The sequence below is a fragment of the Balaenoptera borealis genome (assembly GCF_965194805.1).
Source record: "Balaenoptera borealis genome assembly, chromosome: 1".
Lineage (NCBI taxonomy): Eukaryota > Metazoa > Chordata > Mammalia > Artiodactyla > Balaenopteridae > Balaenoptera > Balaenoptera borealis.
Genome location: NC_138860.1, coordinates 90,331,732 through 90,353,292, shown reverse-complemented (window position 1 = coordinate 90,353,292; position 21,561 = coordinate 90,331,732). Strand labels below are relative to the sequence as shown.

Below are 21,561 nucleotides of genomic sequence, written 5' to 3'. Positions count from 1 at the left end.
CATGGAGAGGGGGGAGGGTAAGCTGAGACAAAGTGAGAGAGTGGCATTGACATATACACACTACCAAATGTAAAATAGATAGCTAGTGGGAAGCAGTTGCATAGCACAGGGAGATCAACTCGGTGCTTTGTGACCACCTAGAGGGGTGGGGTAGGGAGGGTGGAAGGGAGACGCAAGAGGGAGGAGATATGGGGATATATGTATATGTATAGCTGATTCACTTTGTTATAAAGCAGAAACTAACACACAATTGTAAAGCAATTATACTCTAATAAAGATGTTAAAATAAATAAATGAATAAGTAAATAAGTAAATAAATAAATAGAAAACCCAAAAAGTCTAATAACCATGACAGACGTTGTATCAGTAATTAAACATTGTCCCAGGTCCAGATGTTCTTATTTGGAAGTTTTACCAAATGCCAAAGGAACATATACCTTAGTCTTGCACAAACTCATTCAGAAAATCAAAATATAGAAATGAAAAAGGAGAACATCTGCCCATTAATTTACGAGGCTAATAAAATCCCAATATGAAAGCCAGACAAGAACGTTTAAAGAAGGGAAAATTATAGCTGAGTCTTACCCACGAATACAGATCCAAATATTGTAAATAATCTATTAGCAAACCTAATGCAGTAATTTATAAAAAAAGATAACATAATGGACAAATTGGATTTTCACAGGAATAAGGTTGAACACTAGAATATCTATTAATAAAATTCAGCACTTTAACGAATAAAAAAGAACACCTAAATTGATGCAGAAAAATCATTTGATATGATTTAATAGTCACTTATGATTAAGAACTCAGAGCAAACTAGTAACAGGAGGAACTTTTCTAACCTAATAAGGAGTATTTACATAAATCCTACAGCAGAAAAACAAAAGCAAAAACATACTTAATAGATGAATATTCAAAACCTAGAGCAAGACAATGATGTTCTCAAAATTGTATTGGAAGTCCTAGTCGGCAAAGAAATGAAAAGTATAATTACTGGAATGAGAAACAAAACAAAGAAAAGCACAGTTTAAGATATTAGCTTGGTACATCTGTTGTGTGCCTTAATTTTGAAAAATCATCTCATGACTTTAAAATGTGTGTTCCCGTGTATGCATATATGCGTGCACACAACCTATTTCCCCAATTATTCTGTAAGACCATGTTCGTCCTCTCTATCTTTCTGTATCCCTTAGGACTAAATCAATTCTATACAAATAATAAATACTGAATATACATTAACCAGTATTGAAAAATAATTAAAAGTCCTCATTACTAATAAGAAGAGAAAGCAAAATTTTAAGTTAGCAATCGAATAAGGATCTGGGAAGAAAAAAAAATCACTGATTCCTAGAGGCCTCAGTTTGCTGGGAACCTGACTGCATGTGTCACTCAGCTGCCCTACTTTTGAGTCTTCCCTAGATCAAGTGGAGTTACCACAAACCAGCATGCGGAATGTCATGTTTTGTAGTTCCTACTTTAAATCTTTCAGAGGCTGTTTTATTGGAGTCTAAATGAATCAAATGTAATTTAATAAAATCCCCACTAGATCCAACGGGATAGGGAATGAGGTCTGTCTTCCTCAGGGAGATAGTTTCAATGCCTATCACAGTACCTGGCACACACATTCAACTTGGTGAGCTGAATTCAATCTATAGTATCACACAAATGTTTTTATCAAGTTGAACCACCCAGCTTAGGCTATAAGAACTAAAAACTAGGTAACTAACAATCTAAGCTAAGACAACTAACTAACCAAACTATTTAAGTTGGTTACCTGAATCCAACATTAGAGTGAAGAGCAATGTTCCAATGTTCACAGCGCAGACGTTGCAAATTCATTGGATTATGAAAGACCAACAGTAAAGAGTTATCTTGGGTGTGGTAATAAGAATCAGTACACCGGTATTGCTCATTGGCTTCTTGAAGAACCTGAAAATCAAAACAAATCCATTGTTGTGTCTTTTTTTCCCAAGAGAAAGGTCTCCTGCTAGGGCATTTCTCTGCCCCCTTCTTTTTCTCCACTTATCTCCATGATGATAGTCAAGGTGAGAGCATAGATGGCAGATGTTTTCAGGAGCATTTTAGCAACTTTTAAAGAAAAACAAATCCTAGGCTCCAGGCATAGAGGCATTTGCTCAAGTGTTCTTCATTAACGCTGGGAGATAATAATTAAGTCTAGGAGTTATTTATTTAACGTTTTCCATGCCTTCATATAGATCATCTCATTTTGTCATCATAAAAGCTCCAGATAAATAGGTATGATTATTTTTTCCATTTCAAAATATTAAAAGCTGCATTTTTCAGCATCAGTTGTGGCCAAGAGGGGATAAGATATTTGTCCAAGAATATGGAGTCCCTAAGTTCTGGTGCCAGGGCTCATACCAGTCTTTGGACTCTACATGTCACATTTCACATTCCACACAGTGCTCTCCACTACACCACGCTGTAGTACAGAGACATGCTGTGAGTGGTCCTCTTGATACATATTGTTTCTACACGACTTCTATCCCTGGCCCTTTCCAAAACATTCTATCTTCAGCATTGCAATTGCAGCCAGAAACAGAGGGGCAGAGTAGGCAGCTCGCTGTCCTGTTGCCTTTTCCTTATGCCAATCAACATAAAAAAATATGTGCATAGGGAAAGCAATTAGACAGCTGTGGGTTTTTGTTTTTGTTTTCCTTGTCCATATCAATTCGGTGGCGGGCAGCTTTCTGTTCTCTACCTTTCGGATGATCTGAAGGCATGGAATTGCATATTAGGTCAGGAAAGGACTGTTTCACTTTTGCTTTCAATTTTACACTGGTAGCATAACTAAAATAATACATGTACTTCCCCAATCTAGTCCCCTCTATGAGTGTCTTTATGAAGTGGAATTTAAATTTTTACATCTGTTCCCTGAGAGCCAATACAAGAAACACACATGCGGTAAATATTTTTGCGTTAAAAAAATTTTGCTATTTGGGGTGCTATCCATTACTTTACTTTTTTGGCAAATTCCTTTCATATTTTAAGTCCAAAAAACAAATATTTTTATTTCTGATGAACGTGTATTCTTCCTTGTATTAGAGAGCTCCACAATCTTTGTGTTTTCACGTTTACTTTGACTGCTGGGGTAGACATCTATTAAGTATGTTTTTGTTTTTGTTTTTTGCTGTAGGGTTTATGTAACCTAATACTCCTTATTAGGTTAGAAAAGTTCCTCCTGTTACTAGTTTGCTCTGAGTTCTTAATCATTAGTGACTATTAAATCATATCAAATGATTTTTCTGCATCAATTTAGGTGTTCTTTTTTATTCTTTAATCTGTTAAAGTGCTAAATTTTATTAATAGATATTCTAGTGTTCAACCTTACATTGCTGTGAAAATCCAAATTGTACATTATGTTATATATTTTTTTTTATAAATTACTGCGTTTTGTTTGCTAATAGCACTAAGTTTCTCAGAGCTGTAGTTGTTCTTAATATTTGATAAGCTTTCATACAATGTATTTCCTGTCGTTTTTAGAAACTTGGTCACAACACTGTAAATCAACTATACTCCAATAAAATAAATTTTAAAAACTTGGCTTTTACCTATTATTCTGCATTAATATTGTTGTTCTCATTAACTACTTTTTTCATTAAAAATGAAGACCTACTATGTGCCAGGCACCGTGTCGGTTCTAGAAAAACAAAATGAACAAGATAGGTAAGATTCTTCTCCAAAATCTGATTAAGATTTTCATAGAGAATTCTGGAGTTCAGAGATGTGTGTCTAAGAAGATGAAATTGATGGAACATCTGATATGGACAGAATGGATTGGCATGGACCAAGAGTGGAGCAGGCTGATGACTAGGAGGATATTACAGTAGATGGAGAGGACAGTACTTGAATTAAAGTAGCAGCAGTGGAGATGGTGGAGAGCTTGAAGATATATTTTGAGGTTATACCCTCAAAACTTGATGGATCAGACATGCAGGACAAAGGAAAAGCTGAAGTAAGGAATGACTCTTAGCCTTTTGGCTTGATGGCGACATTTTCTGAGATGGATGAGGGGAGAAACATGCTTAAGGTGGGAAAATTATCTGCTTCATGCGGGACACTAAATATTTAAGAGGCCTATCAGAAATTCAAGTGGAATTTAGAGGTAGGTACACTAATGTGGAGCTCAAGATAGAGATAATTTGGAAGATAAAATTTTATGAGTCATTAGGGTTAGACATATATAATAGATGAAATCATTAAAAGAATGTTTACAGAGGAAAGAAGACAATTCAGGACTGAGACTTGAGGCACTTCAATATTTAGATATTAGGTGGAGGAGAAGTATTCAACAAAATTCCAAATGGAGCACTGAGGAGGAATCCAGTATGGTGTCTTGGAAACCAAGAGTGAAGAGTGTTTCACAGGGAATTGATCAGCTTTGTGATGAAAAGGTCAAGGAAGATGAACAGAGGTAAGTGTTCATTTAGGCTTGGCAGGACAATTATGTGTGACCTTGAAAAGTGAAGCTTCATGGAGTGGGAAAGACAGAGCTAAATTGAAATAAAGTCTGAAGTGAACTTCCAGTTAAAAATGGAAGATTAAACACATGTACTCCCTAACCCCTCAGTAAAGGAACTGTAAAAATTTTGAGTTTTAATATCATGAAGTTGAAGGCCACAGAAGAGGAGACAAAAGCAACAGCATTTTAGAAGCTAGAAAGCAGAAGGATAAGTGGTAACTGATTTAGCAGAACATGGAAAGCCAAATCCTAAGAGTAGTTTTAAGAGAGACCAGACGGAACTTTATTTGTGTGCAGAAATACAGAAAGGATCAAGAAATGGCAGAGTGAGGTACCTCTGAAAGTGGAGTGAAAGTGGCATTGAAAATAGGAAGATTAAAGTCTTTTAAGAAGCCTCAACAGTTCTGAGCAGCCGGGGGACTGTCCATCTCCCACCTCAGCAGAAGGGAGGATTATTACCAACAGAAGGTGACCCTGTGGATTCTAAGAAGAGGGACCCTAGCCACCACTGAAGGGGACCTATACCACAGAAAAAAGAGAATTCTGTAAAAGTCTAAATTGTCATGGTCCAAGAGAAATATAAGGTAAGCCACAAATGTGAGCCATGTGTGTAATATAAAATTTTATAGTAGCCATACTTTAAAAGTTAAAAAAAGGTAAAATTATAACTGTATATTTTATTTAACCTAATATTTCAAAAATATATTATCATTTCAATATGTAATCAATGTAAAAATTGCTAATGAAATGTATCACCTTCTTTTTCAACTAAATCCTTGAAATCTGGTGTGCATAGCATTTATATAGCTATACTTATGTAGTGTATAGCCTACTTAGAGCCCATCTCACTTTAACTCGCAACATTTCAAGTACTCAGAAGCTACATGTGACTAGTGGTTACCACATTGGACAACGCAGATCTGGAGGCTGAGTGGGAAGACACCTTAAACTCTTTCCCTCTATCACTCAGCTCCTAAAACCCTACTGGTAAGTTATATCTTGAAGACAGGAGATTAGATTTTTCTTTTTTTCCTGGAGACTCTAAATGGCCCAAGAGTACAGAACTCAATATATCAACACTGATGGGTCTCCCAAGAAAACCCCCCAGCCAAATCACCCAACAACGAAGTCCGGTTATTGACAACTTCCCCCCACCCTGACCTCAGGTAGCACTTCCTATCATAATTTTAGTATCTCATTATTAATATGAACAAAGAGGCAAATATCACTAGATATTATTCTCCAATATGAAAAATGAAGATCTCCCCTCCTCTCCCCAAAAAACAAGAAATTTAAAAAAATATTTGAGGAAAAGAGACAATGCAGGGAGAAGACGCTATGACTTCAAAGGACTTTAATATCCTCATAGAGATAAGAGAAGATATGGTACCAGAGAATGTGAACAGTATGCTCTATAAAGGTAATTTTTAATTATAAATAGAACTTTAGGAAATTAACATTATAACAACAGACACAGAAGATGCAATAGAAAAATTGAATGAAAGCAGAGCCATATTTCCAGAATAAGAAGAAAAGGTGTTGTAAACTAGGAGGTAAAAGGTAAAGAAACTGGAAGTTCAGTCCAGGAAGTCCAACACCAGAATAATAGGAGTTTCAGGAAGAAAGACCAAAGAAAACAGAGGGGAGATGATTATTAGAGTGATGATTGTATAACATTTCCTAGAATATAAAGACAGGAGCCTCTGGGTTATACTGAGCTCCCCAGTACAATATGAGGAATAGAACCACACACCAAGGCACATCAACAGGAAATCCAGAACACTGGAACAAAGAGAAAATCTTAACAACCTCACAGAGAGAAGAAAAAAAAAAAACAAAAACCAGACTCAAGTGATCAGGAATCAGAATTTCATTGTTTTTTCTCAAGGACAATCTGGAAAGCTAAAAGACTATTGAGGAATGCCTTCAAAATGTCAAAGGAAAATATTTTTTAACTTAGCATTTTATATAAAGCCAAACTGGCAGTCAAATGTAAGGATAGAATTAAGATACTTTCAAACATCCAATGCCTCAAAAATTTATGGAAGCAACTTGAAGAGACAGTCCCCTACAAAAAGAGAGTAACCCAAGAGAGAGGACAACATGGGATTCAGAGGACAGAGTATCTAACTGGAAATAGAGGCAAAGGATGTGGCCATGATAGTGAAGGGAGATCGCAGGACCACAGCTGTGCAGCAGGCTTTCTCTGAAAATTGGTAGAATTTTCTTTGCTGCTTTGTAGCTTCTGGCAGTGGCCATCAATCCTTGGTGTATTTTGGCTTACATCTGCATCATTCTAATCTCCGCCTCTCTGGTCACAAAATATTCTCCCTGTGTGTCTTTGTCTTTACTTGGTATTTTCTTCTTCTTACAAGGACGTCAGTCATATTTGATTAGAGCTCACCATAATGCCCTCATCCTAACTTGATTACATCTTTTAGACACCCTAATTCCAAATAAGGTAACACTTTTAGGTCCTGGGTGTAAGGATTCTAAAAAATCTTTTCAGGGACACTGTTCAACACATAACAATCCACACTGTGGCCTCTCAAATTCATATCCTCCCCATATGTAAAATATATTCACCCAATCCCAATATCCCTCAAAGTTTTAACCCTTTCCAGCATCAACTCTAAGGCCCAAATTTTATCTAAATATCTTCTAAATCAGTTATGGGTGAGACTCAGTTCCTGGTCCCTCCTTGGGCAAAATTCCTATTCATGTGTGACCCTGTGAACCCAGAAGACAAGTAGAGAGCAAGCAGAGGTTGAGAGCACACAGGAAAGGCATTGCTTAGACAACAAAACTGATAGAATACCTATTAGGTTTGAATGTATTGAGAGGAGATTTACTCTTTGGTAGAGAATTTGGGGGGTAGTAATGATAAATGCATAACAAACTAAACAAATGAAAAGGAAATGTAATCATAGAATACTATACAGTTCAGTTGTGAATAGTTTTTATATAATTGAAATAAGGTAAATCTTGAAATCTAACCAAAAATTATGATATAGTTAACAGTGTTGGAGAATGGCAAGGAGAAATGCTGCTGTGAGTGTAGGAGTGTATGAGTGAGTGTACGTGCATGTGTGTGTGTGTGTATATGTGTCTGAGTGTGTGTTATATGCGGGGTGGGCAAGCTGTTTTCTCAAGAAGGAGTTAATTGATGATGATGCCCCAAACTAAAACTAAGACTAAATATACTTGTTATTTAGAGACAATTAACTAACAAAAGAAACAGGTAAATACCTTGAAGATTTTTATCTCTGGGAATTTTGGCATGGGAGTGGGAGGGAGCTGCTATTTTTCGTAAGACTCTTTATACAAATTTTTGGCTTTAAAAATATGTGGATGACTATGGAGAACAGTATGGAGGTTCCTTAAAAAACTAAAAATAGAACTACCATACGATCCAGCAATCCCACTACTGGGCATATATCCTGAGAAAACCATAATTCGAAAAGAGTCATGTACCACAATGTTCATTGCAGCTCTATTTACAATAGCCAGGACATGGAAGCAACCTCAGTGTCCATCAACAGATGAATGGATAAAGAAGATGTGGCACATATATACAACGGAATATTACCCAGCCATAAAAAGAAATGAAATTGAGTTATTTGTAGTGAGGTGGATGGACCTAGAGTCTGTCATACAGAGTGAAGTAAGTCAGAAAGAGAAAACAAATACCGAATGCTAACACATATATATGGAATCTAAAAAAAAAAAAAAAATGGTTCTGAAGAACCTAGGGGCAGGACAGGAATAAAGACGCAGACGTAGAGAATGGATTTGAGGACACGTGGAGGGGGAAGGGTAAGCTGAGACGAAGTGAGAGAGTGGCATGGACATATATACACTACCAAATGTAAAACAGATAGCTAGTGGGAAGCAGCTGCATCGCACAGGGAGATCAGCTTGGTGCTTTGTGACCACATAGAGGGGTGGGATAGGGAGGGTGGGAGGGAGACACAAGAGGGAGGAGATATGGGGATATATGTATAGCTAATTCACTTCGTTATAAAGCAGAAAGTAACACACCACTGTAAAGCAATTATACTCCAATAAAGATGTTAAAAAATATGTGGATGTAAAACTTTGATAAAAGTAAAATTGAAATTAAAAAGATAAAACAAAAGAGTACAGGTTTTTGCATAAAACGTAAAAGCAACAAAAAGAGTTCATTTTAGCGTTACTCATTTTTTGGCATAGTGGTTAAGGGCACAAGTTCTGGGGCCGGATTTCTTGGGTTCATATCTTGCTTCTCTCACTCATCAGCCATGTGACCTTGGACAAAAGTTACTGTTGGTCAAGGTGCCTCAGTTTCCTACTATTTAAATAGTTTCTACTTCACAGGATTACTGAAGAGATTAAATAAGCTAATAATACCTATTAATCATTGACTAGCATATGGTAAGTGCTCAGTAAATGTTAGCTATCACAGCTTCCATTGACCTGTTAATTGTATCAGAAAATACCTTGAAACGTTGTGAAAACTGAAGAGAACTGACAGGCAATATGGGGAAAACTAAGGTTGCTTCCCAATGTCTTACTTTTATTACTATGTTTTTTTTTTTTTAAAATGTGCAACAGTCATGCATATATATATTTTTTTCCCTTAAAAGACTTTATAAAAAACATCCTTTTAGAAAGTATATTTTAAACTATTTTGGGCATGCAAAGCTCAATCTGGGATTAAACTTACTTTATAGGTGAAGTAAATGGGAATATTGATCTGAACTAGATCTGAGAGTGACCTAGAAGTGAACTGTTCTAAATCACACCATGCCTCTCCAGACCCATCTGACCGTCTTCCAGAGACTCACAGACCATTAATACCTGAAGCAGAACTTTTGGCTTGAAATGTTCAGTAAAACTCCAGTCCATTAGATTGCGTTGCTGCATTTTCTTTATGTCCTGTAACTCTGCTTCCACAGTCATCTTCTTGGGTTTCTAAAAAATCATAGGAATCCAATTTCAGCCTTAATTTGTTTAAGTCCAAATGGAGCCCTCTTGGACTCCATCAACTAACCAGCATGCACTCCATCTAATTGGGGAAATCTGCATATGTATAAATCCATATGGCAACACTTTAAGAGAACTGCTGCCAGAAAGAGTATGCCTTTGACTTTTTTTTCATGGGCAACATAATCTAAATATTTTTATTGTTAGGTTATACTCTTCTGAGTCCTGTTAGCAATTATAGGCAGGTTTTCTGAACTCACTTCAAGACAGCATTAGTTCTACATGGCTGTATGGTCAGCAGGTGTTCGTGACGTTGCCAAGCCACACTGTCTAGAGAGGAGCATGGAGCCTGGAAGTTTTGCTTGAGCGGCTGGTGAAATTAACTCCTTTCTCTCCAGTTGGAGCTGGTCAGGGGATGTCTGAATAGTCCTTTCTCCTCTAGCATCAGCATTCTCCTGCTAAGTTTCTCTCTCTCTCCTTTTTTTAGTTCATGGTTTTCTCAGATCATCTTACTTGCATCTACACGTTTAGAATAATAATTTCCTACCTTTTCAAGAGGATCAGCATTTGTGACCACTTTATCTTTGATCTCATTGTTCATGGTCTGCTCTGTAAATCAAAGACACCAACATCCAGTTGTGTTTGGGCTTTGTTCTCATTTTAGTCAACGTTGTGCATTTTTGTTGCCATATGATCTAGGTTTCTGTGCTGAAAAGGTAATTCCTAAAAGGCATGTTTCATGCCTCCAAAAAGGTGTCTGTGTCAATAATTCTAAACCAGTGTCTACCTAGAAAATTTATGCTAAGTCCGTTGAAAAGCATCCAGCTTCCTATACAATACATTCTTAAATCATGTTAGATAGTCTGCCTTCAGACTGTATGGCTCACTTCTAACAATGTACCTTTACCTTACAAGCTGCAAATATTTACTGATTAAACTATGTCACCTGCTCACTACACACTGTTGTATCTTGTCATGCTGGCAACTATCACAAAGGCTTTTCAAACTTCTTGGTCATATCTTATGGGTGACAGACTAGGACAGGGGCAGGGGAGGTATGGAAAGGATAACTACCAGATAAAGGCAACTCCTACCAGAAAAAATAATACTATACACCATCCTGTAAAGCTTTTTTTCCATTCATTAATCATTTATTAATTTTAAACCCATTTAATGGGCATCTGCAGATTTATAGAGTTTTTAAAAGTTAAATGAATAAAATGAATCGGGAGCTGGACTCCACGGCCCCATACCATGGACCAATGTGAGTCATGCACATTAGTTCTCCCTGTGACCAAACAGTAGACTTATACGAGAATTGGGATTGTGATATCCTTCTTGAGTACCGAGCAAACAGCCATATAAATGGACAGGGAGGAAACAGAATCATGCTGTTGATTTCTGAATCACCATGCTTCAGTAATTACTAAAGTTAACAAATGTTACATAGAAGAGTTCCAGGATATATGTTTCACACAGATAGACATCTTTACTGTGAATGTCTCAGAGTTTGTAATATGCTCTTGTGACTGTGAATCTCTAACAAAGAAATGGATAAAGTACATAGCATATTCCAAATTTGACCCAAGTAATAGAGTAAGGGGATGAATCTTGTAACATACCTGTCATTCTGCTGAATAACAGCCAGCCAGACTTTTTAGCACCCTTAGAATAATAGCAAATTAATCCCTACAAAGTCATATATGAAATGGCTCCAGCTTAACTCTCCAATCACATCTCCTTCCACACTCCCTTGCTCATTCCACACCAGACTCACTGGCTTGCTTGTTGTGTCTTGAAGTTTTTGAACTTGCTTTTCTCTGTCTGGCATGCTTTGCCTTAGACAGTCATCTGTTTCAAACCCTTACTTCATTCATATTGCTGCTCAAATGTCACCTCCTCAAGAGACTTCTGCTTCTTACCCTGCTTTAGTTTTGATCATGGTATTTATCAGTGCCTAATAATATTTGTTTATGTCTGTCTCTCCATATCAAATGTGAATTCCTGGAGAATAAGAACTTTATCTTATTTTCCCTAACTGTATTCTGAGCAACCAACACATGGTAGGAACTCAGTAAATATATATATTTTTTGATCGAATGAGAGAAATCTATACCATATACTAAAACTGGAAATAAATATAGAGCCATATAGAGAGAGCAGAAAGGTGGAAGAAGTCCTACAACAAAAGCTTATTTGGGGGTAAGCATAAGATTTAAGTTTTCATTCTGTGACAAAGAGAACCATATCTGGGCTTCTAGAGGGAGTAGTTAATTATGTCTAAGCAGGATAGGCCAATGTTTTCCTTGCTTTTAGGAGCATAGCTACATATATTTTTGCTACTAGTTCCACCTCGCCTTGGGCTGGTGAGGGTGACAGCATGAATGTTCCATTTTGATTTAGAAGAAAACTATAAAGACAATTCAGTATTTATACAAATACAACCACTCAAGAGGAAACTCAGGCCAACTATAACTCTAAATAGACCATGATGTCCCATGTGTCCTTGAAGCAATTGATATGAAATCTGTGGAATAAAAATTATTCTATTCTGTGGGCTGCCAGATTTCCGGGAGATTTGATATTCCCTCTTGTGTCTAAGGATCCAGCAGAAAAAAGTCTCCAGTTTAAAAAATATGTTCTAAAAATTTGTGCACCAGTTATTTCGTCAAAGGAAAGAACATTCTAAGACTAATCTAAACTCTCTATTTAATAGTAAAGCAAGAGTCATTTTTTCTTTCTTCCTGATTTCTTCCTTCAACCGCATAATCCCTTGACAGTGTGATTCAGTAGTTTTTGACACATCTGGAAAGGGATGCATTCTCATCCCTTTGAAAAACAACTTTCCTAATCTGTTTTACTTTAGAGATAACAAGATCCCTCTGCAAAGCAGTTACTTTATTAAAAAAACACCCAACAAGCATAAAGGACACATCTAAACCTATAGCCTCACAGTTATCAACTCTCAGGTTTTTCATAAATATCCAATAGGCCCTGTCAAGTTCAAAAACAGTCTCAGATGGATGTTTGGTTGAGAAAAGCACAAATACTCAGCCCTTCATGTCCAGGAACAGGCTTTTATATATATCTGACGCTAAGATGGTTGTGCAGGAAATACATGAACAATTTCTGCTTTGTTTAAAGACATCTAAAGTCGATGCTTTAGAAATGTGACTCAGGGTTAGAGGAAAAAGCAAAAAAAAAAAAAAAAAAAAAAAGATTAGCAACAACAACAAAAAATTCCCTTACATATAACAGCCGCAGTGAGGCACCAAGGCTCAGCTGCCCTCCCCCACCCAAATGTAACAGTTTCTTGATGTAGGCCAGCCTACACCCTGTAGAATCCCTTACAGGCCAACCCTTACAGGGTTCAGCTCTCAAGATTGCTCGGCCTCTAGGATACATTGTCCATCACAGCATTTTCAGTCTTGATGATTTAGGGAGCTGCTATAAACATTCACTTTGCACCAGGATCCAGAACACCAACTTATGTGGTTTGACCACCAGGTGGCAAAAGTTGCCTGAGAAAAAACTATATACCACCTGATCTAAAAAAAAAAATTTAAAAAGCAAAATAAAACAAAAAACAACCCTCAGGCCTTATATCTCTCCTGGCTTATTCTGGCTCTACATTAACTCAAAATGACTTCTTTGGAACTTCCTTGGTGGTCCGGTGGCTAAAACTCCGCACTCCCAGTGCAGGGGGCCCAGGTTCGATCCCTAGTCAGGAAAGTAGATCCCACATGCTGCAACTACGAGTTCGCATGCCCCAACTAAAGATCCTGCATGCTGCAAGGAAGATCCTGCATGCCACAACTAAGACCAGGTGCAGCCAAATAAATAAATAAATAAAGTATTTAAAAGAAAAAATGACTTCTTTGTCATACATGTACATTCCCATAGGATTCACTAATGCCATAACATCTCAGGCTAACTTATTTGGCTTAATTTTTGTGAGCTAGGCTAATAGGTAAGGGTATTTAGAACAGAGAAATAGGGAACCAGCCCTAATGGTAAGGAACCAGCCCTAGGAAGACCTTTAGGCAACAAAATCAGGTTAAGTATTACCACGAAGAAGAGACTATGAATATGGCTAAACTATCAGATGCATCACAAGGAATTTCTGGAACTGAGGAAGCCACAAGACACAGTGGAGGAAGCATTGATTTGGAGTTAGATAGTCCTCTTTGGAATCCTGACTTCCTGCTTGTATGTGGTTGAGAAAGTTACTTAACCACTCTGAGTCTTTGTTTCCTTGTCTTCAGAATTAGGCTAATAGTAACTTCCTCATAGGCTTGATGTTTATATAAATTATTAGTTAATATATGTAAGATAGCACAGTGCTTGGAATATAGCAGGCAATATTAAATAAATGTTAACCACTGAGTCTTTGTTTCCTTGTCCTCAGAATTAGCCTAATAGTAACTTCCTCATAGGCTTGATGTTTATAAAAAGTATTAGTTAATATATGTAAAATAGCACAGTGCTTGGAATATAGCAGGCAATATTAAATAAATGTTATCTCCCTCCCTTCTCTGTCCCCCTCATCCTCACTTATCTGCTCTGCTAACAGGCAAGGAGATTTTCCCTAATTCCACTCCACTGATGACTTCCTCTTCTACCCTCATTTAAGTAAATGAAAATGGTAAGATGACCATTTAGTCAATACTGACTTAACACCTATTCTTCTGTGGCACTGACCATTTTTTAATGCTTTTTAAGATTATGAAATATAACAATACAGAAAAGTACAAACAACATAAATGCTTGGTATAATGAATAATGATAAAGAAAAGTCCCAGCACTCCAGACATCTTATGCATGTTCTTTCACAATCACACTTCTTTATTAAACTTTCATATTATTCCTGATTTTTTTTTGTGGATTATTTTGGGTTTTCTACATACACACTATTTACAAATAATAACAGTTTTGTTTCTTCCTTTTCAACCTTTACAATATTATCTTTTTCTTGACTTACTGAGTTGGCTAGCATCTCCAGTGTAATCTTAAATATGAGTGTTTATAGTGGATAGCCTCCTGATCCAGGGAAATCTTTCAACTTTTCATCTTGATATATAATGTTTATTATAGTAATTTAAAAAATAACATTTGTAAGGTAGAGAAATTTTCTTTCTATTGCTAGTTTGTTAAATTGACTTCATAAATTGCTGTAGAATTTTAAGTGCTTTTTCTACATCTATTGAGATTATATTTTTCTTACTGTGTTAATTGATAAATGGTGTTGATTTTACAATGTATGTTTTTTCCTTCAATCTTGTATAAAAACTTATACTTGATTATTATCATTTTGTATATTGCTAGATCAGTTTGCTTATGTTTTATTCAGGATTTTGGCCTATATGTTCATGAATAACTTTGATTTATAATTTTCTTTTATCGTACTATCCTTGACAGTTTTATTATAAGGCTGATGTTAGTTTCATAAAATGAGTGGGAGAGAATATCCCTTCTATAGTTCCTGGAATTAATTTTTGTTAAGATTAGAACTATTTCTTTTTTTGAGTGTTGAATATCACTAGCCAATGACATTATTTGGGTTTAGCATGCCCTATTTGGGAAGATTTTAAATTATTGATTTAATTTATTTAAATAGTTACAAGACTATTCAGGTTCTCTATTTCTTCTTGAGTGAATGTTAGTAAGTTATACTCTTCTAGGAATTTGCTCATTTCATTTTTAGACTTAGTGGAATAAAGTTGTTTATATCCTTTTACTGTCTTTTAAATTTCTATAGTATTAAAAGGAAGCCCATTTCTTTATTCCTAATGATTTTTATTCCTGATACAGCTTTATTTCTAATATGGCTATTCATGCTTCTTTTTGTGATCAGCCTTTTGTAAAAAAAATTCTCAATTTAAAAAATCTTTTCAAAGAACTGAACTTTTTCATTTTATTTGCTCTACCTATTGCATCTATATTTCCCATAATTTCTTTGTGGTTTGAGAGCACACTCTGTAGTTTTGATCTGGGAAAATTTGTTTTAGGACTTGTTTTCTGATGTAGTATATGATTAATATTTTTAAGATAAACATACTTATGACCTCTAAGAAGCTATAGTATTAAGGAGGCCTTAATATAGGAATATATGAATAATGGTAGTAAGTAGTAGGAAATGATAACTGATGCCATAAAGGAAGCATAGATTAATTATGACCATGGGAATGGTAAGGGAGGCATTTCCTGGTGAACACATGTAACAAAGCTTCATGGAGGTGCCATTCAAGCCTAATAATAATCAAAGAGAGAACTCTCGTTGGAGGGTATTGTGGGGAAAAGTCACAGAGATTGAAAAGAGCAGGCTGCCTAGAGGAAATAGGGCCTAATTCTGTTTGGCTAGAGCATAGGATAAGTGAGCAAAAGGGAAAAAGTAGAAAGGGTTTGGGGAAAGTAATTTGGTACTGCTGAAGAAGCACGTAAAGCAGGCCAAGAAGTTGGGTTCTATATTGCAGGTAGCAGGGAGCCACTGAAGGTTAGAAGCAGGGGCATAACAGAAGTGTATTTTAAGTAATTAATCTGACAGTTGTGTGTAAGATGGCTCAATAAAAATTTAGCCTAATATTCTTCTATGCTTCTATACCTCCTAATATAACAATATTTATTATGCTTTATTCTAGAATGAGAGTAACTGCCTAAGCCATGAGGAGGAGGGAAGGGAACTGATGTTCATTGAGCACTGATTTTGTACCAAGCTCTGCACTGGGCAGTTCATTATGTTACTGCAGGTAATTTTTAATAATTTTTGCAAATAATCACAATAGCCTTGTGAAATACTAATGATGAAAGTTTTAATTATGTTCACTGTACTACATTTATGAAGGTAAGAGTGGACTAAGAGGCTTTATGATATTTTGGAAAATAAAGGGTTGAAATAATGAGGACTTACTCTACAAATAATAAATGCTGGAGAGGGTGTGGAGAAAAGGGAACCCTCCTACACTGTTGGTGGGAATGGAAATTGGTACACCCACTATGGAGAACAGTATGGAGGTTCCTTAAAAAACGAAAAATAGAGCTACCATAGGATACAGCAATCCCACTCCTGGGCATATACTGTATCCAGACACAAGTATAATTCAAAGAGATACCCGCACTCCTATGTTCATAGTAGCACTATTTTCAATAGCCAAGATGTGGAAGCAACCTAAATGTCTATTGAAAGATGAAAGGATAAAGAAGATATGGTATACACACACACACACACACACACACACACACACACACACACACACACACACGGGAGTATTACTCAGTCATAAAAAAGAATAAAATAATGCCATTTGCAACAACATGGATGGACCTAGATCATATTAAATGAAGTAAGTCAGACAGAGAAAGACAAATATCATATGATATCATTTATATGTGGAGTCTAAAAAATGATACAAATGAATTTATTTACAAAACAGAAAGAGGCTCACATAGAAAACAAACTTGGGGAGGGGAGGAATAAATTAGGTGTTTGGGATCAACAGATACACACAATTATATATAAAATAGATAAACAACAAGGACCAACTGATAGCACAGGGAACTATATTCAATATCTTGTAATAACCTATAATGGAAAAGAATCTGAAAGAGAATATATATATATAACTGAATCACTTTGTTATATATCAGAAACATTGTAAATCAACACTACTTCAATAAAAAAAATTTTTTTAAATAATGAGGACTTACTAACAACACTCAGTAACAAAGTTTAATTAAGCAAATAATTTAGATATTAAACAGTTTTTCAACTGAAATAGGGAGGCATTTAAATAATGCATCTTGAATCTTTTTTTTTTTTTTGGTTTATACATTCTCTAGTAGCATCTATACACACGCACGCACACACATACAGACACACATACACACACAGAGACACAAGTTTACTTACTCAAAGGCTGAGGTTGGAGCTGCGACTTCAAGCTGTTCTCCTGCTCTGACGGTTCTCTGTAATCGGAGTCTAAGGATTTCCTATTATCCAGGTCAGAATACTTCATATTGTTAGTATGAGGCTGACTAGGATCGGAAGGTTCTTTGTTGATCTCATCATCTTGCATAGATGTTGACCAATTCTGATCCAGAAATAAAATTCTGTCTTTGATTCCACTATCTAGGCAGTGTAAAGAGGATCCATAAGATACAATGCTAGACAAATGGACAATCATACAATGCGAGAATGCTTTTTGTTCCTTCCAGGCAGTGTACCTGTTTGCTGTCTGGTCTCTTGGGTATTCATTTTCATGATGTATTTTTGCCTTATCTGTTTAGCAAATCTGGCAGGGTTGTCCCATGGTATGTTGAACATCTCAGAATCTGTCCCATACATCATTCTAGAATGCTTCAGTTTCCCTTCTTCATCAACCTCAGAGAGTTTCAGGCTCTCAAAAGTAAACACTTTGAAGGCTCGTTCTACTTCATTCCAGCTCAAGACTTCTGTAAGAAAGTAGGACAAGTGCTGCTAGGAATGCTCTTTATTACCACATGGTACAGGGCTAAAAGAGGGACAACCAGGGAGTCAGTCCACGAAAATGACAAAGGAGTCACGCCATGATGGGTGTTGACCTGACTTTACACACGGGCTCCACAATTCTGCAACAAATACCAAAGGTAACTAATAATAAGAAAGCTGCACAATCAAGATATAATTTATCAAGATAATGCTCACAAACTGCTTCATAGTTGAATGAATATTAGGTGTCCAGATTAATTCACATGGACTTTCCGGGGTATCATATTGGTTGAATATATTTAAAACTTGTCATTTTTCATAGAGAGCAGACTTGTGGTTGCCAAGGGGGAGGGGGTAGGAGAGGGATGGACTGGGAGTTTGGGGTTAGTAGATGCCAACTATTACATACAGAATGGATAAACAACAAGGTCCTACTGTATAGCACAGGGAACTACATTCAATATCCTTGGATAAACCATAACAGAAAAGAATGTAAAAAAGAATGTGTGTGTATAACTGAGCCACTTTGCTGTACAGCAGAAATTAACATAACATTGTAAATCAACTATACTTCAATAAATAAATTAAGAAAACGTCATTTTTAAGCAAAAGCACCTTTTGCTGCTGTTGTAATTTAAAACAGAGAAATCACTCACTCGTGTCTAACATAGGCTGTTATGTTCAGTAGGCTTTTCTGTTCACTCAGGCTAAGAAAAGGCCTCTTTCCACCCAATGAACTGGTACAGTACCTTTCATAATTTTACTTTAAAGGTTATGAGCCTTCCAGGGGCTATATTAACTTGTGTATTTATTCTTCTATAGCATTTATTCATGCGTTCAATTACTCACCTGTTTTTGTTTTCTATGTATTAGGCTTTGTACTCTATGTATTTTTCTTTGCCTGAGATTCAAAGAAAAGATTTGGTTCTTGTGCTTTAGAAGTTCAAGATAGAGAGGTGGGAGGTAGGTGTTAACAAATAACCATTGAATTCAGTGAGGGAAGGTGAAATGATAGTGACAGATCAATGAATCAGAGGTCACCTACACTTCCTCTCCAACAGAGGTGAGGGCAGCGGGAAGGTTCCTTTTGGAAAAAATACAAGGAAATTCAGAAGAGAGACAGGAAGGAGGTAAAAGTGACAGAATTAAGTTTGTTCATTCATTCATTTCAAAAATATTTTTTGAGCACCTACTAGTTGCCAGTGACTTTAGTAAAGGGACCACAGCAGTAAACAAATCAACGAACTCCTGATTTTATGGAGTACCCATTGTAGCAGTTAGAAACAGAATAAACAGGTAAGTGTATAGTGTATCAGAGATGATAAGAAGAATAAAGCCAGGTGAGGGGATAAGAAGTGATAATGGTTGGGGAGAGGCTTCTATTTTATATAAGGTAGCCAGAAAAAAGCCCTCTGAACAAGTAAAGCAAAAATGTGAAAGAAGTGGGGGAGCCATATCGACATCTGGAAAAGAGCAAATGCAGAGATGGAGGCAGGGGTGCAAGTGACTTGTCCAAGGAATCACAGTAAGGCCAACTAGATAGAGTGGAGTAGAACAACGAGAGCTTGACAGATGATGAGCTCCAAAAGTGGGTGGCAGAACAGTTTAGATTTTATTAATACTTTGAGGGAAATGGGTGATCACTAGAGGGTTTTGGGCTAAGAAGGCACATGATCTGACTGACATTTTAGAAGGGTCATTCCCATTACTGTGTGAAGAAAAGACTGTAGGTAAAATGGGGAAAGCCTGGAGACCAACTGCAAAGCTATTGAAATAGTCCAAGTGAGAGGTGGTGCTGGACTGGCCTGGTAGTGAGGGATGTGGTGGGATTGGTTGTGGGGCGTGAGAAAAAAGAGGAACCAGGGATGACTCCAAGGTTTTGGTAGAAAATAGACGCCATTTACTGAAATAAGGAGGACCATGAAGGGACACGTTTTGAGGAAATCAAGAGTTTGGTTTTGGACGTGTTAAGCATGAGGAAAGAGAAAAGGAGAAGAGGCAGAGGGACAAGGGTTTGGGATGGGATATGGGAGCAGGATATGTGGGCAGTTTCAGTGGTGGCAACACAAACAAGAATCTTGTGTATTGTATAACACAGGGAATATAGCTCATATTTTGTAGTAACTGGAGTGTGACCTTTAAAAATTGTATAAAAAAGAATGTGTACATATTCTCCCATAAAAGACAAAAGCAAATGTGAGCATACGAATCATACTCTTCTTATCTTTTATTTCCTTTCCTTTTATAACTTAATTATCTGGGAGACTGTTCCACATCATGATATAGATATGCCTCATTGTTGTTAAGTCGCATGATTTTGTACCACATAGGTGTCTGATATTTTAATGAGAGCTTTTGATGGACATTCAATTTGTTTCCAGTATTTTGCTACTGTAAAAAAAATGATTCAATAAATGTGCTTGTTCATATAAAAAAACCCCAAGAATCCTGTGCTGTGGAGGGTAGAACTGAGGTGGAGAGAGAATGAAATCATATCACAGGGCAGAAGGAGAATAGGAGTGTGGCAGGATAGAGGTAAAGGCCAGATGTTCTCAGGACACCAGGAAGAGGGTGATTATGTAAACAATAGACATGACATACCCAGGCCCACTAGGCTACACCCCACATTTCCATGAGGTGAAGGCATGGCAGTATTAAAAATTTTAGCTTTTTCTATTATTAAGCCTACTAAAAAAATGAGAAAAGAAATCAAGGTTAAAATATTTCATAATTTGCTTAGAGTTAGAAATGAAAGGAGAAGGAAGAATCTGCACATGCTTTTTTCTTTTCTAGGTCAAATCAAGATGTCTATGTAATTTCATATTTCTTCTTATAAGCAGGAAGGTATTTGCATATCGCCTCAAGTGGAAATAGGATATGTTTTAGGAAATGACTGTCTATATCATAAAATTCCCATGAACTCTGCAATGAGAAGCTGATTTTTGATATTTTTAATGACCCCTCTTTCCACTGTCCTCAAAGAGCAGAAAATGGCCCTTCCTGTTTTGAGAGGAGGTGAACTAGTATTAACACTCTCAGCACCACACCACAGGGGGTACTCTAAGTTCTCCTCTTAACCAGGATGGGGACCACCATGTCATCTCCAATGATGTCAATGAGGGGATGTGGGATTGGGAGGCGGGGAGGAGGAATAAAGAAGGGGATTATGCTTGTTGTAGAAACACAGTGGAAAGAAAAGCCAGGGCATCAAATTGAAGAATGTTATGCATCATAGCTATCATCCTATTGCTAATGACATTATTCAAGATAAGAAAAGTACAGTCAATCAAAATACCCACCCCAGCCTCTGAAAGGTCAATAATCAAAATACTTTTTGCAGATGGGGGTGTAATCGTTAGAGGCACACGTGACCATAAATGAATGAATTTAAGCTACGATAAAGCAATGTACTCACCACTTGTACAAAAGTGCATGAGCTCATGAATTGTAGCTAGACGTTTCGTGCTGTTCCATGGCGGGGGCAGAGGGAATTCAAGGAATTCCCACAGTGGCAACTTAGACTGCATCTTCTGCTCAATTTGAACCAGGTCAAAATTCTTTAGGTCCTGATGAAAAAGAGCAACATGACAGAAGACATTAAAATAAGCTGTCAAGTGCCTTATGCATATGGAGAAGGCAAAACATG

The 21,561-nt window shown here is 36.7% G+C and overlaps 1 protein-coding gene across 1 annotated transcript in view; it reads right to left on the bottom strand.

The window, feature by feature from the left end:
- The window catches only part of SPAG17 (sperm associated antigen 17), a 233,777-nt gene that overhangs the window by 127,824 nt on the left and 84,392 nt on the right, over positions 1 to 21,561 (bottom strand). Inside the window, exons 13-18 of the mRNA XM_082369949.1 lie at positions 21,331 to 21,481; positions 17,672 to 17,899; positions 17,358 to 17,576; positions 9,999 to 10,060; positions 9,326 to 9,439; positions 1,778 to 1,932 (exon numbers count right to left, since the gene is read on the bottom strand). Coding sequence (XP_082226075.1) covers positions 1,778 to 1,932; positions 9,326 to 9,439; positions 9,999 to 10,060; positions 17,358 to 17,576; positions 17,672 to 17,899; positions 21,331 to 21,481 — 929 coding nt within the window. The remainder of the gene's footprint in view (positions 1 to 1,777; positions 1,933 to 9,325; positions 9,440 to 9,998; positions 10,061 to 17,357; positions 17,577 to 17,671; positions 17,900 to 21,330; positions 21,482 to 21,561) is intronic.